This window comes from Olea europaea, chromosome 10, assembly GCF_002742605.1.
Source record: "Olea europaea var. sylvestris chromosome 10, O_europaea_v1, whole genome shotgun sequence".
NCBI lineage: Eukaryota > Viridiplantae > Streptophyta > Magnoliopsida > Lamiales > Oleaceae > Olea > Olea europaea.
In genome coordinates this window covers 2,541,114-2,558,050 of record NC_036246.1, presented here as the reverse complement: position 1 = coordinate 2,558,050, position 16,937 = coordinate 2,541,114, and the positions used below count along the sequence as shown (strand labels likewise).

At 34.7% G+C, this 16,937-nt stretch overlaps 1 protein-coding gene across 1 annotated transcript; it reads left to right on the top strand.

Annotated features, from left to right (window-relative positions):
- The first annotated feature begins 14,112 nt into the window (after window positions 1-14,112).
- LOC111400146 (cysteine-rich receptor-like protein kinase 25) lies at window positions 14,113-16,040 on the top strand. Its single transcript, XM_023027583.1, has 6 exons — window positions 14,113-14,291; window positions 14,992-15,149; window positions 15,198-15,308; window positions 15,386-15,508; window positions 15,646-15,864; window positions 15,943-16,040. Exons 1-6 carry the CDS (start codon window positions 14,113-14,115, stop codon window positions 16,038-16,040), a joined length of 888 nt encoding a protein of 295 aa, XP_022883351.1.
- The last annotated feature ends 897 nt before the right edge of the window (window positions 16,041-16,937 follow it).

Sequence of the window (16,937 nt, the reverse complement as noted above, 5' to 3'; positions counted from 1 at the left end):
CTGGTTATCATCTTATAACCCTTATTATCTCTTACCCAAAGTCTGTACCCTTTCACTCCTCCAAGGTATCCCATGAACACACATTTTTTGGACCTAGGTTCAAGTTTTCCTATACTTTGGTGAGAGTAGGCAACACAACCAAATGTTCTTAAACCAGTATAATCAGCAAATTTACTTGACCATACCTCTTCAGGTGTTTTCCCATCAAGGGCACTAGTTGGTGTTCTATTCACAATGTATACAACTGTCATTACGGCCTCACCCCACAAGACTTTAGGGACACCTGAGCTAAACATCGTGCATCTAACCTTATCTAAAATAATTTTATTCATTCTTTCAGCTATATCATTCTGCTATGAGGTATATGGAACCGTTTTATGCCTTAAAATGCCATCATCTTCACACAGTTTTTCAAACAGCATTACAAAATTCCAAACCATTGTCTATTCTTAGAATTTTGATCTTTTTACCCATTTGATTTTCAATTAAAGTTTTCCAAGCTTTGAATTTATCAAATACATCAGATTTTTGTTTCAGAAGTATAACCCACACTTTTCTAAAAAAATCATCAATTATGGATAAAAAAATATTTGTTTCCACCTGGAGCGATGGTAGATGATGGATCTCACAGGTCAAAATGAATATAATCAAAGATAGATGCAGTAGTATGTTTTCCATTATGGAAATGCAGCTTATGTTGTTTGCCTAGGGTACAGTATACACAGAAAGGAACCTTAGATATAGTGTCTTTCCCAAATGCCCCATTCTTACTTAAAATGCGCATGCCTCTTTCACTAACATGAGCCAATCTATTATGTCATTTTAAGGTTGCATCAATTTCAGCACTAGAGGATTCAGCAATGTGACTTATAACTTTGGCTCTAGTGACATATATACCATTTCTTTTAATACCTTTGAAAATAACTAAGGAACCCTTAATTATTTTCAAATAGCCATTTCCAATCCTGCCTTGAAGGCCTATGTCATCTAGATTGCCCATTGAAATCAGGTTTCCATTTAAATCAGGAACATATCCTACCCTTTCAAGAGTAAAGGTGTATCCATTTTCAAATTTTAAAGTCACACTACCAATTCCCTTAACTTTACAGACAACATTATTACCTATAACAACTTCTTCCCCTTCAAGATCCTTAAAGTCTTCTAACAAAGGTCTTCTAAAGGTCATATGGAAGGTGCAACCTGAATCTAAAATCTATTCAACACTCTGATCATTGTTACCTACATAATTTGCAATGTTCATATCAGAATTGGAATCAGTCACCACATAGACATCAACAGTCTTATCACCTAAAGGCTCAACAACATTTCCCTCATCAATTTTCATCTCTCTTTGTTCATTCATTTTCTTAAAACAATCTTTTAGATAATGGCATGTTTTACCACACCCATAGCACTTCCTATTTCCATTCCTAGACTTAGACCGATGCTTCCCTTTACCTTTCTTCTTCAAGTTACTATTCCCTAGATTATTTTGACTGCTAAAACTGTTATTTTGCCTAGTAAGTGGTCTACCTCTCACAAATAAGCTCTCAGATTCTTTTTCGTGCCTTTCATTTCTAAGTTTTAGCTCCTTACTTCTTAAAGAGTCAACTACTATTTCAGGCATCACGATTTCCCTGTCATACTTAATGGTAGATTTAACATCTTTATACGCCTCAGGTATAACATTGAGGAGTATAACAACCTTGTACTCTTCAAACACCTTTTCACCAGTATTGATAATATCTTGTACCAATTTATTAAAGGTATCAAGATTTTCATCTAAATCTTTGGTAGGGTCTAACTTAAAACTAAAGAATCTTTCTAGAAGATATATTTTATTTGGTATAGACTTCACTAAATATAATTCTTCTAGTTTCTCCCAAAGAGCTTTAGTATCATCAAGTTTCCCTACTTTCCTTAAAACTTGATCAAATAAATGCAGAATAATTGAGGTATAGGCAAGATCATCAGTTTCAGTTATTTGTACATCAGTCATAGTATTAGGATATTCAGCAGTTATAGCCTTTGAAACTTTTTGTTGAACAAGGATTCCTATCATTTTTTGCTGCCAAATGGAGAAATCTCATTTTCCATTAAAAACTTCAAGTTCAAACGTAGTAGTCATCATTTGAAGTTTTTAATCAACACAAGAAAATTTTTGGGAAATCAATGTTCAACAGAAAATGTAGGTATTCCAAAATATGGTGAACAACACAGAATTACACAAAATTTGAAATATCAGACAATTCAAAAGTGCATATAATCACAGTGAATAAGTTGCAAAATATAACCATGCAGGTTACAAGGAATAGTTCAAGACAACAGTGTGTTTAGAATTCACCAGGATTCCTTACGGCTCAAGACCGCAGGTCAAGGCACAATTCCAAGAGACACACAACACAAGGGAGGGAGAAAGGTACACTAATTTTCAAGAAAGTATCAAAGATCACGTAAACTTATATATGCAGGTCACAATAATACAAGAAATGGAAATATCAAGTAATTTTCACAGAGTAATCAACTTATTCGGAATAAAAAACCACACACAGCAGTATAGTATATGAAATGTAAAGGTTAGGGTTAGGAAATTTAACCACAAGTTCGAGTATCACCCACACTATACCCAAATGTTTCAGAACAGATCACTAAATGGTCCAAAATCCACCTTATTCCTACAAGATTCAAACAATTGTGAGATTACAAATATCTCTAAAAAAATCATCAACAGAAAACCAAGATTTGTCATCTCCCGAATCTAAGGGGTTTCACCACTGGACAGAACTTTCAAGATCCGTGTGTGAAAATTATTTTTCCACCCACAGATCGAGAAATCAAGAACTCGCACGCCCAAGAAATGGCTCTAATACCACTGTTACAACTCAAACTTAAAAATACCCAAAATACAGAGGATAGAATTCTTCGAATCAAAACATCATGAACTCATCACTGTCATAAGAAATCGATCGTTTGGGCTTAGAAATAACATTGTACCCTTCTGTACACCCAAAATCTCCACAAACCCTAAACCAGAATAGAGAAACAAACGCAGCTACTTCAACATACCCAAGCAAATGACCAACAACTGATTTCAGGCTCTCAAAACTCAGATCGAAGAATCACACAGATTCGATACACAGATTTTTCCCCCAAACATCAGAAAATTTTAGGACTACACAAAGTACACAAAAGAGAATGAGAGAAGTCACGAAGAAGAGAAAACCCTAGAAGCTTCTCGCAGAAATCAAAGAGTCGAGAGAAGTGAATAATGCAACCACTCAGGTCACTTATATATTAAGACTCATCACCGTAGATCTTCAGTTGGTAATCAAGGGTCTAGAGTAACACACGTGTCCACTAACTTGGATTGGGTTTAGGTCCATCTTGGATGTGTTGTCAAGCAATGGAAAATTCTTCCGACAATTGGCTTGGCCCATTTCATCGTCTCCCAAGGACTGGACCACCTTAATGGCATCACAATCCAATAATCATTGATGGAAAGACACAAGGCATCAACATGCTGCCTAATGGCGACAGCAACCCCTGTGCTAAGATTTGAACCTGTATTCTATTTTGTTGACTGTGTAATAATTTATCACCACCTTTACAAATCGATGTTCGAGTCTTCAGCCGTAGGCTTCTTTTTTATTGGGAGGAGTGTGGTTGAAAACTAGTTTGAAAAAAATGAGTTTTGAAGAATCATTCTTTCAAATTCTAAAAGAAATGTGATGTTTAAAATTATCAATTCTGCTTGGCAATTGAATTCAACATTTGATACAGAATATTTTTAACATTTGTTAAATTTATTTAACAGTTATCTCATTTTGCCGTCTATTGCATAATTATGCTTTTGAAGCAGAGTTTATTTAACATTTATCCTGTTATATAGACATATCTGGCCTCGATACTCTTCCTGTAAATGTGATGAAAGTTGTAAAATTCTCAAAGGCCATCTTGTTTGAATTAGTTGAGGGTTTAGATGTTCTAGTCTTCTAGATAGTTGTTACTTGGTGAGCAAGGGCATCGTCGGGTCGACCAAGGCTACATGATGGTAACTGTTGCTACTGGTTGCTGGTAATAATGAGTCTCCTGAAAGTGACTATGCTTGATGGCCATTTTCAATCACTCTTTGATATATGTTGCTGCTGCTATTAGTGCATTAATTGCTGCTGCTGCTGCTAGCTGTTATTGTGCCATATACAGTCACTAGTTGTCATTGATTGCTGCTGCCTCTTCTGCTGCTGTTGCTACTGTTTCTTGGATATGCTGAAAGTATTAGGCTTGGCATTTCAGATTGTTGCCTTTCCCTGGTACAATCGCTCGCTGATATTGATGTTGCTGCTGCTAGGACTTGCTCCCTCGATGATCAGAGTTTCTGCTTCTGTCGCGTTTTACATTCGTGTAATTCCTGCTGCTGTGGGTGCTGCTTACTCTTTCCTACTGTTTATCCTGAAGTTAAAACTGCTTTCTGCTATTTGTTTTAAGGTGAAGAATAAAAATACGTCCCCTCCCAATGAATACTGTTCGTTCCAATTTAGCTCTGGTTCCTGCATTAATTGCCATTTCTTACTGTTGGAACGCTGGCGAGCGGTAAAGTAAATTAATTACAAGTTTTTGTCTTTGCAGAGGGAAGTGTCATTATGCAGTTCAGAACACACTATATTTATCTATTTTTCATGAATTTGAGTCGAGCAAGAAAATTGTGCGCTGAGTTAGCACCTGTTTGGCCCCCATTATTTGGATTTATAATGGGGGAAAAGTGTGTATTTGAAGATTGTGTGGTTGAAATGTTTTCAATTTGAGTGTGAAAATATTTTATTGAAGATTGTATGGTTGAAAGTAGGGGAGAGAATTAAATTAAATTGAAGAGTTTTAAAGGGGGTAAGATGGTGTTTAGTTTACTTGTTTTGTTTTCATTTTGGAATTGCTAGTCTGTTTTGATTAGAAATCTCATAAAGATGGTTGTCTTGGCATATTTTCGATATACCAATTGTATAACCGGGATCACTTTGCAGTTTACACCTAAAATGTGTTTATTTGGTGGTTCAAAACAAGCTTTCGTTTGACCAAAAAAAAAATAAAAATTACTACGGGGTGTACGGAGCTGGGATTTTGATGGATTTTAGAAGATTAAAAGGTATTGTTTGATATAAAAAAGGGAATTTGGGTGGAACAAAAATTAATTTTGTTGGAAATTGAATTGTCTAGAATATGTTTTATTGGGAATTGTTAATTAAATGTGTGGGAATTGTTAATTAAATGTGTGTGATTGGTATAATTTTTTATTTAAAAAATATTGTAATTTTGGATTTTTTGGTGTTCATTTAGTTTTTATTTCTTATAAAAATTATCTATTAAAGGGATATAACTTGTTATAACTACGGATAGAATTTGTTTCAATTGGGGAAAAAAAATTGAAAAACCAAAAATAATCTTTCCCAATTCTTGAAAAAGGTGGAAAATGAGGGTTGTTAGGAAAATCAGTTGTCAAGAAAATTTGTCCAATTGATCATGCAAAAAGGTGGAAAATAGAATTTAATTTTCTGTTTCTATAGAAAATTTGTGCAATTGAGTATGCTTAAATTTTAGTTAATCATGGATTACATTAAAATTTTCAATTATGAATGTTCAAATTGTATTTGGTGGGGATTAAAATTAGGTTTTTTAGTATTACTCATAACACAAACCTGATTTCTTCAAGTCAACATGGCCAATTCCAATGGTTATCTTGTATATGTCGATGTTAACATTCTCCTCAAATTAAATATTCTTTGCGCCATTGGTAACTCTAGTTTTGATAAAGATTATGTAATATTGATGCCAGCATCAACTTAATACTTTTATCTGTTTTTAGAAATTAAATACGAGAAAGGTAGAAGCAAGTAGGGGTTCAATTTGGCTTGTTCAACTAGCAAAAAGAAATTTTTTTAACCTTGTGTGATTTTTGTTACTATATAAATGAAATTTAACTTGCGTTTGTAAATATTTTACCAGCATTATTTATTTTTTACCATCGATTCAACTTTCGACGCTTCACCTTGTAACTTTTCGCCTGCTCACAACTAGAACAAATCACTGCAAACAATGTAATAAAGCATAAAAATCGCTATGCTCAAAGAAAGAAACACATCTACAGTGCGATAAATCAAACTTTCTTCATTTATGCCCCGATATATATACCAACATTCTCTTCAAAACAATTAACAGCACGAGAATTCTTTCGAAAATAAAGAAAATCAACCCGAGAGTCCAAGACGGTCCAGTACATCGATCGAGTAGAGACTTCTATCTTTTGACTTTCCCATTTTTCCAAAATTAACACTAAGAAAATTTGCATCCAAAATGGACATACTAATGATTGTGTTAGCCGGTAAAGTGAGACGAGGCATTATGATAATATGAGCAACTATGCAAGCCGCCTTTTAAAGTTTTGGGTTGTTGTTCGATAAGTACGGACCAACAAACCAACTCCAATTCCGACCCCCAAGCAAATGCCAAGGCCTATTCCAACACCCACTCGAACACCGGCATTAAACCAAGATAGTTCCCCGTCTTCACCTTCAACATATTCCGTCCGTCTCCAATACATGTCATCATAGTCTTCATCGCTTTCTGGTTTATAACTTCCGTACTCTGCAACCTGAAAAGGTAAAATGAAATATTCAAAATGACTCGGATAAGTACTAGTGAATAAGATTAGATGGCAATAAACAGTATTTTAGTTTCTTTTTCTTCTTTAATGTAGTCCACTATCTGGAAGTATTGTACTACATATCAATGAAAAAAAGACGAATGTTATAACTTACAGCTACTAGCTGTACATTAGTAGTTCGCTCAATAAGAAGGACTATATAGTACTCGACGCTTGGATATGGAAGTGACTATTCCAATGCTCCTACCTAATATACCGTTTAGTAGCATTTCTTGGCGTTGTGTTCGTTATAAACATATGCCATATAGCGTCTAAATAAAACAAGCCCATGTGCCATGCCAATGTCCAAGCATAGATTTTCTAACAAGTACTTTTAGCAATGATAGAAAGCTCCATGAAATAGAAACCAAAGTGTAGTTTGACATAATTTTGGAGTAAGAAACAAAAATCTATGTTTCTCGAAAACAACATAGACGAAAATGAATAAGCGTTAAGCAATCTTATCAAACGAATTTACTAATTAGTATTTATGAGACAGATGGGGATAACATGTACAGAATAATATAAAATTCTCAAGAAAAACTGAAAGTTATGGTCACACAGATCCTGAATGGATAATTGACCTCCAAAAGGTTGCCAAGGGTTGCCGAAAAGTGATTTAAAGGGCCCCACAATTGAAGACTACCTACCTAGTTTCTGTGATGATGAGACCCGGGCACGTCAGTCTTGATCAGGATATGGATAATAAATGAGGAAACACACACACAAGAGAATACTCTGCTATTTCAATATGTGTGCCTGCCTGCCCATACCCTTATGACATGTTGAGGATAAGACTGCTTATAGTCGAAGATTCAATTCCTAAGGAAACCAGCCTTTTTCATTGCAGATAGACATGTTTCGCAAGAGGAAGCAATAACTGAATGATAAGATAAAATGATGTGATCTCGGCTCGTATTCATGCTTGTGCTTTGTGTATAAATATTAGAATCAATGGCAGCAATAGTATAGGTAACCTTTTGAAGACAACTTATTAACGAGCACGTAATTAGCAATAATTCCAAATACGAATATTTCCCATGCCAGGTATACCTTTTATTGCTTTTCTGCATTTCAAATTATTGCTGTAATACATACAAGAATGCTATGAACCTTGAGCTAAGCATGATGTATGGGATTCTTAGAGGGTGTTCTCTTTGTGTTTCAGTTTTGTGTTTTGAGTTTTAAATTCATTTTGAATTTTGTTTTTTGAGTGTTTGGTTTGAAATTGTTGAAAATGCGTTCTTTTTATTTGTTTCTCAAAACAAAAAAAATGAAATTTTTTTTTTTTTTAAATTTTGAGAATCACCACAAGATCACCTAAAATATATATATATAATAATTTTTAATTTTTTTTTTTGAAATTTTGAGAATCACCATACCACCTCCGAAAAAAAAAAATGGTGTTTCCCGCGTTTTCAATTTTTTCAAGTTTTACACTAAAAACGCCCCAAAACGGCAAAAAAGTCGTTTTGTGTTTTCTTCACAATTTTTTTTTCGTTTTCAAAAATTCGTTTTCGAAAACGGGAAAGAGAACACGTTTTCACCGTTTTGAAAAATCGAAAATAGAAAACGGCCCGAAAACGATAAAGAGAACAGGGCCTAATTTTTTTGAGAAAATTGGGTAAGAATCTGAAATTAAATGTGTTTCGTAACAACATACAAACGTAAGCTTATGTAATTGTTATGTTTAGATATTATAAATAACTTCTTTATTATTGTGGTTGGTTATTCTCTTTGTCTAATCAATAACTTTTTTTCAAATATGATGTTCACGAGGTCTTGTTGGATTGATTTATTTTTTTTGCCTTATATCTCGTTTAGTAGACTTGTATTGTAACGTTATCATAACAGCATTAGCCTAAAAAAGGTGAAAAAAAAAACTAAGTTTTAGTTTATTGTGATTTCATTTTGATTTAGTAGATATTTAAAGTTATAGTAGATATATTTAGCCATTGCTCGAGCTATATTTTCCATGTTATCATAATGAGAAAATTGACCATTGGAAAGGAAGCTGGGTCCCACGCACGAAACAATAGGTCAACAAATGCGGTTGGACTTGTGTGATAATGGTCCAAATTTTCATTTTTATGTCCCAAAAATTTGGTTGAAACAAGGGCTTAGATTGTTTTAGAATTATTACTAGTAAGATATAAATATATATTGAATTCAATAAATTAATGTCATAAAAGTAGACTGATAAAAAAATATAAGACGAAATCGACGGTTTTAAACCGGACCAAACCGTTAGGTTTAGGTTCGAGTTTTTTTCAAACCGTTCAAAATGGTTTGGTTTATGTTTGAGTTTTTCTCAAACCGGTTTAAACGGTTTGATTTGAAAATTTGTCAAAAATCGGTAAAATCGGACCGTTTACACCCCTAGTTTGGAGGTGTAGATAGACGAAATGAAGGGTTGGATTAAGGGGATTCGTATAAGACCGTGGTCCGTTGAGTTATTTAAGGTTCCTAAAATGCGAGAAATTCGAATTTGTAATGAAAGGGAGGAAAACTAGGGAAAGCTCAAGATAAAAAGGTGTTAGGGTTGTGCTTGGGGCTCTGTTTGAACACCTTTATGTACATAAAATTATGTTCAAGTACATTTCTCCATGGTGTTAAATGGGTTGAGTCGAGTCATTTGACTTGCTCACTATTGAGGCCTCAATTGATCAACGAGGCTGTTCCCATTCACATATGAGGATGAGACAAGTGCGAGCTAATTTCTTTCAAAAATTATGTATCAACTCACCCCACTAATTGGCCCTTTGTTGGGATAAGTTGAATCGACGCCAGCCAACATGAAGGAACTAGTTACCATAGAAGCTACAGATTTCGAAAGTTGTACCACTATCTTCTAGGGCAAACTCCCTATCTTGATCAAAGTTTTGAAAGGCTTGCTTATGGTGGTCCTAGGTCTATAAGACGTAGGCTTATCAAACTGAGTTAATTGCATAGTCAAGGGGAACTAAGTGCTAGTGATCGAAACTTGGAGAACTTAGGCCGCTGATAGTAAAGGAGAGGCCCAGAACCCATTTCATGGCTTATATTATGGCCCCATTTGGTAATCATTTTTTTTAAATGTATTTTTTTATCTCTTCTTTTCAACCACATATACTTATTAAAATAATATAACACGTAAATTAAAAAATTTCTTTATTTTTCAACAACACATTTCACATCAATTTACTATTCTAAAATACATTTTTACATAAAAATGTCTATTAAACACCCCCTATATAAGATGGCCGGTTTACTTAGCGGGCTTCCTATCTTTAAAAAAAATAGAAAAAAAAAGAAAAAAAAAAGAAAATCTTTTGGGTTAGCCAATCTAGTAAAGGAGCGGCGTGCAATCTTCCTCCTTTCCAACTCTAAATCAAATAAAATATTTCAGACTAAATTTTGCAACTCAACTAAAATGGGACGATGATTCAATCCACTTGATACCCATAACATGATGAAATTCATTGTTTGAATAATCAATGAGCTAGCAACAAAGAAATATAACATTGGATTCTTTGAGGTCGAAGGTAAAATTGTCACTTTTAAAATCAATGCAAGGTCAATAATAAACTTCTACTTCTTGATTATAGTGTTATGTGAAAATGACTCGTCATTTATTAGGCTGGGCCAAGTTTTTTTTGTGGATTTGGACGGCTATCTAGTCCTAATGTTTTTTGTGGAAATTACACATATCCCTAGAATTAAAATCTAGGGTTCAAAAATTATATGGGTAATTTAATATTTCAAAAATCAGATTTCACATGTTTAAATATTATTTATTATCTCTCCAATCTCTTTCTCTCTCCAATCCCTTCTCTCTCCTCCCACCCTATTCTCTCTCTTTCACACTCGTATTTACTCTATCTTAATTTCTCTCTCTCTCTCTCCCCCCAACCTTTCTTCTCTCCTCCCACTCATATTTTCTTTCCACTCGTTCTCCCCACCCGTCTTCTCCCTCTCACTCTTTGTGGCTGCTCAAAAAAGGGGATTCCTACTCTAGCCTCCGGTGATCGTTGCTGGTTGGCGACTGTGACGGTGCTAACCGAGAAAGTGGTGAGATTGTGCTTTCCTTTGACAGTTGTAGTGTTCCAGCGATGGTGATGGCTGTGATGTTGAGTTGTTGGTGATGTTGGATGAGTTCAGGATTTGGTTCTAGCATTGGGCTGGAGGAGGACGATGGTGGTTGTGGATGGTGGTTTGTATGTGGGATGGCATGGGTGACGCTATATGGGGGTTGCAATAGTGAGGGATGGTCGGTGGTGTTGTGCTTGCTATGGCGGTTTTGTCCCGCGACGTTGTTGCTGTAGGGTGACGGTGGTGATTCTGGCGGCGATACTGTTGAAAGCAGAGGTTGTCACAAGTGTTTGTGTGGTCACAGATTATTTGGATATTTGGTTGGTTGTAACCATTAAATTGGCTAATGTGTGACCAATAAAGACCGTTGAAAAAAATAAATTGTGACCAATGGGATCTAAAAAAATATTAATTTGTGACCATCTAATGAGTTGTGATCTATAATATTTTCAATCTGTGATCGATACATAAATTGTGACGTATTAATTTTCGATCTGTGATCGATGAACAAATTGTGACCTATAAATGTTTTGAATTGTGATTGTAAAATAACTTGTGATATTTAAAAATTATGATATGTGATTGGAAAAAAATATATGATTAATTAAATTATGAATCTTTGACCAAATGTATAGATATGTGACTTTAATATATGACAAAATTGAATAAATTGGATACTAATTCAATCATTAAATCTGCAATTTTTTCCTCAACCGTCATAATAATTGTCTTCTGTTTTTGCGTGAATAATTGTGTGGGTTAGGGATGTAAATATGTATTTTAAGAAGTTTGTTCAAGTATGGAAAATGGATGCTTGATTTTAGAGATTTAATTGCAACAAAATCCTCTCTCTCTTAGTTTTGAAATTAAAATTGCAATATAGCATAGTTAATCTACGGATTATGAAATTTTCCCATGTTTTTTCTTTTATATCATTTACTCCCTGTTTGGTAGAATAAAATTCATTTTCAATTTCATATTCTTTCAATAAAATAACTTTTCACATGTTAATTTAAAAAAAAAAAAACAATTTTCATAAAATCTACATCAAAGGACAAATAGGCGCTTATGTATTTGTGGGCTAGGTTGAATGTGAGGTGATGTCCAAACCAGATCAAACCCAATACAAGCACGTGTATTCCAGTGAGAGAATAGTTCAATGGGTCAACGTAGCAAATGGAGGATTTTTGAGGCTGCAGTTAAAGTCGGGTCTAATAATATGATTTATTCAAATAAATATGAAATGTGCAAAGTTTAAGTGCTAGCATTCTATCCACCTGTTAGAATTTGAACAGTTGATTACTTGATTCGCGTGTGTATTATCTTGCAAGAACAATGCAAGAGTCGAGCAACTATAATCCAAATTTGCCCCTTGGGAATATCCCAGTGGTGTAAAGGACGAGAGTGAGGTAATCTCAACCTTATTGGCAGTCACAGTGTGAGGGTTCGATTCCTGACATATGGAATTGGACTTTTTGTGTGTATCAGTGCACGTGCAAACTCTTTTTACCTCGCTTATCGTGGTACATCCCTCAGGTATAACATTGAGGAGTATAACAACCTTGTACTCTTCAAACACCTTTTCACCAGTATTGATAATATCTTGTACCAATTTATTAAAGGTATCAAGATTTTCATCTAAATCTTTGGTAGGGTCTAACTTAAAACTAAAGAATCTTTCTAGAAGATATATTTTATTTGGTATAGACTTCACTAAATATAATTCTTCTAGTTTCTCCCAAAGAGCTTTAGTATCATCAAGTTTCCCTACTTTCCTTAAAACTTGATCAAATAAATGCAGAATAATTGAGGTATAGGCAAGATCATCAGTTTCAGTTATTTGTACATCAGTCATAGTATTAGGATATTCAGCAGTTATAGCCTTTGAAACTTTTTGTTGAACAAGGATTCCTATCATTTTTTGCTGCCAAATGGAGAAATCTCATTTTCCATTAAAAACTTCAAGTTCAAACGTAGTAGTCATCATTTGAAGTTTTTAATCAACACAAGAAAATTTTTGGGAAATCAATGTTCAACAGAAAATGTAGGTATTCCAAAATATGGTGAACAACACAGAATTACACAAAATTTGAAATATCAGACAATTCAAAAGTGCATATAATCACAGTGAATAAGTTGCAAAATATAACCATGCAGGTTACAAGGAATAGTTCAAGACAACAGTGTGTTTAGAATTCACCAGGATTCCTTACGGCTCAAGACCGCAGGTCAAGGCACAATTCCAAGAGACACACAACACAAGGGAGGGAGAAAGGTACACTAATTTTCAAGAAAGTATCAAAGATCACTCAAACTTATATATGCAGGTCACAATAATACAAGAAATGAAAATATCAAGTAATTTTCACAGAGTAATCAACTTATTCGGAATAAAAAACCACACAGAGCAGTATAGTATATGAAATGTAAAGGTTAGGGTTAGGAAATTTAACCACAAGTTCGAGTATCACCCACACTATACCCAAATGTTTCAGAACAGATCACTAAATGGTCCAAAATCCACCTTATTCCTACAAGATTCAAACAATTGTGAGATTACAAATATCTCTAAAAAAATCATCAACAGAAAACCAAGATTTGTCATCTCCCGAATCTAAGGGGTTTCACCACTGGACAGAACTTTCAAGATCCGTGTGTGAAAATTATTTTTCCACCCACAGATCGAGAAATCAAGAACTCGCACGCCCAAGAAATGGCTCTAATACCACTGTTACAACTCAAACTTAAAAATACCCAAAATACAGAGGATAGAATTCTTCGAATCAAAACATCATGAACTCATCACTGTCATAAGAAATCGATCGTTTGGGCTTAGAAATAACATTGTACCCTTCTGTACACCCAAAATCTCCACAAACCCTAAACCAGAATAGAGAAACAAACGCAGCTACTTCAACATACCCAAGCAAATGACCAACAACTGATTTCAGGCTCTCAAAACTCAGATCGAAGAATCACACAGATTCGATACACAGATTTTTCCCCCAAACATCAGAAAATTTTAGGACTACACAAAGTACACAAAAGAGAATGAGAGAAGTCACGAAGAAGAGAAAACCCTAGAAGCTTCTCGCAGAAATCAAAGAGTCGAGAGAAGTGAATAATGCAACCACTCAGGTCACTTATATATTAAGACTCATCACCGTAGATCTTCAGTTGGTAATCAAGGGTCTAGAGTAACACACGTGTCCACTAACTTGGATTGGGTTTAGGTCCATCTTGGATGTGTTGTCAAGCAATGGAAAATTCTTCCGACAATTGGCTTGGCCCATTTCATCGTCTCCCAAGGACTGGACCACCTTAATGGCATCACAATCCAATAATCATTGATGGAAAGACACAAGGCATCAACATGCTGCCTAATGGCGACAGCAACCCCTGTGCTAAGATTTGAACCTGTATTCTATTTTGTTGACTGTGTAATAATTTATCACCACCTTTACAAATCGATGTTCGAGTCTTCAGCCGTAGGCTTCTTTTTTATTGGGAGGAGTGTGGTTGAAAACTAGTTTGAAAAAAATGAGTTTTGAAGAATCTGTACCGAACATGGGCTAAAATTATATATTAACAATGGATTAATAAGTTTATTGTGCATTTATGTGGTGTTGTTTTCCTGATTGTTAGATTTGTTCTTGATAATTTGTAAAATCGCAAAGCAATAGTAAGTACCCACCAAATGTAACTTAATATTAAGAAAAAATAAAAAATAGTTTTTAACTTATAATAAATTACATTTAAAAGAAAATACTTATAAATAGACTAGCAATTAGATTGGAAGCAGCGGAAAATGTTTCATGTCATGAGATTGGACAAAGTTTAAATTAATTTCTTTATCCATGCTTGAGACGAGCCATGAAAAATGCAGGCAGGTTTTGGCAGTAACTTGCAGCTGTCAAAAATTGTCTACCGGCTAGGGACAAGATAAAAATAATGTACTGAGAATAAACCTGTTCCAACGTCGTTGACTTCAAGATTTCAGTTGAGAATAAAAGAATCTTCCTTTTATGTAATAACTTCCATTTCCATCATATATAAAAGCAATTGTCATTCTCTTCTAGTGAAAGTGTAGTGAGTCCTTTTTCCTTCCTTTCTCTATGAAGAATTAACAATTATGGATCAAATTTTGTTACTTATTCGTAAGTGGCCTAGAAAAGAAATTCATTCTCTCTATCTTCTTCTTCTTCTTCTTCTTCTTCTATAAACTGCAGTCTTAATTTAGATAACTCGTTTTGTGGGGAAGAAGCGGTTTGTGACTTATTTTATGCATTAAGGCTACGTGCAATTGTAACCGGAAAATTTTTCTTGAATTCAACTGAGGAGGAAGATTGCTCGATTGAAATGAAAGGTACAGAAGCAGATGTTTTAGGTACTTACTTGGGTTTTCGCTAACTCTATGAACATTCTTGTAGAGCAGGCTTATTCGTATTAATTGGAGGCATTTTCGGGTTTTTTGTGGTACTACTTTCTTCAGCATGGATCTTATCACGAAGGCGGCATAAGCTAATCTCACCGGTTAATAAAGAAGGTAGGTTTTAATTTTATAATTGATAGATCATGCAAGAATGTTTCTTATTCATTTTACATAGCTGTAAAATTTTCCAGCATGGAAATCTGCACTATCGGCATTGTCAAAGGAGCCTGCTATTCTTAAAGTCCCGGTCGAGAAGGTATATGCTGCCACGAACAATCTACATGAATCAAACTTCATCGGCCAAGGAACATCAGGTATTAAAGCTTCTCTAGACAAACTCACAAGTTTTTTAAGAAAAACCTAGGAATAACAATGATACTGAATTGATCTGTGTAATGATATACTAATAATTGTATCCCTTCACTTTATTGTATTGTCTTATTGGATTTAGGAAATGTGTACAAAGGCCTTTTTTCCGGGAATCAGCAAGTGGCAATAAAGCACATTACAAAAGATGGAGGCGCTGAGACTTTCGTGAGGGAAGTTGGAAGCCTAGCGCACATCAGACACCCGAACCTGGTAGCTTTGTTGGGTTATTGTGAATCTGAAGGCGAATGCTTCCTAATTTATGAACTTTGTCCCAACGGAAACCTGTCTGAGTGGCTTTATGGTAAAGACTACATCTGCCTAAGATGTCTGCTGTCCGAACTAGCTTTTTCCTTATGCTGATAAATTTAATGTTTATCAGGGAACGATAAAGTCCTGTCCTGGATTCAAAGGCTTCAGATAGCGATTGGCAGTGCTCGAGGACTCTGGTTTCTCCATACATTCCAGGAGGATGCATAGTTCATCGAGATGTCAAGGTCTGGTTCGACACCCAAGCCTTTTTATTGAACTTCTGCACCAATATCTGCATGACTGTTCACAATGATCAATTGAAGTTCATCTTACGTCTGACAGCCAACAAACATCCTGCTCGGGTAAAATTTTCAATTATGAATGTTCAAATTGTATTTGGTGGGGATTAAAATTAGGTTTTTTAGTATTACTCATAACACAAACCTGATTTCTTCAAGTCAACATGGCCAATTCCAATGGTTATCTTGTATATGTCGATGTTAACATTCTCCTCAAATTAAATATTCTTTGCGCCATTGGTAACTCTAGTTTTGATAAAGATTATGTAATATTGATGCCAGCATCAACTTAATACTTTTATCTGTTTTTAGAAATTAAATACGAGAAAGGTAGAAGCAAGTAGGGGTTCAATTTGGCTTGTTCAACTAGCAAAAAGAAATTTTTTTAACCTTGTGTGATTTTTGTTACTATATAAATGAAATTTAACTTGCGTTTGTAAATATTTTACCAGCATTATTTATTTTTTACCATCGATTCAACTTTCGACGCTTCACCTTGTAACTTTTCGCCTGCTCACAACTAGAACAAATCACTGCAAACAATGTAATAAAGCATAAAAATCGCTATGCTCAAAGAAAGAAACACATCTACAGTGCGATAAATCAAACTTTCTTCATTTATGCCCCGATATATATACCAACATTCTCTTCAAAACAATTAACAGCACGAGAATTCTTTCGAAAATAAAGAAAATCAACCCGAGAGTCCAAGACGGTCCAGTACATCGATCGAGTAGAGACTTCTATCTTTTGACTTTCCCATTTTTCCAAAATTAACACTAAGAAAATTTGCATCCAAAATGGACATACTAATGATTGTGTTAGC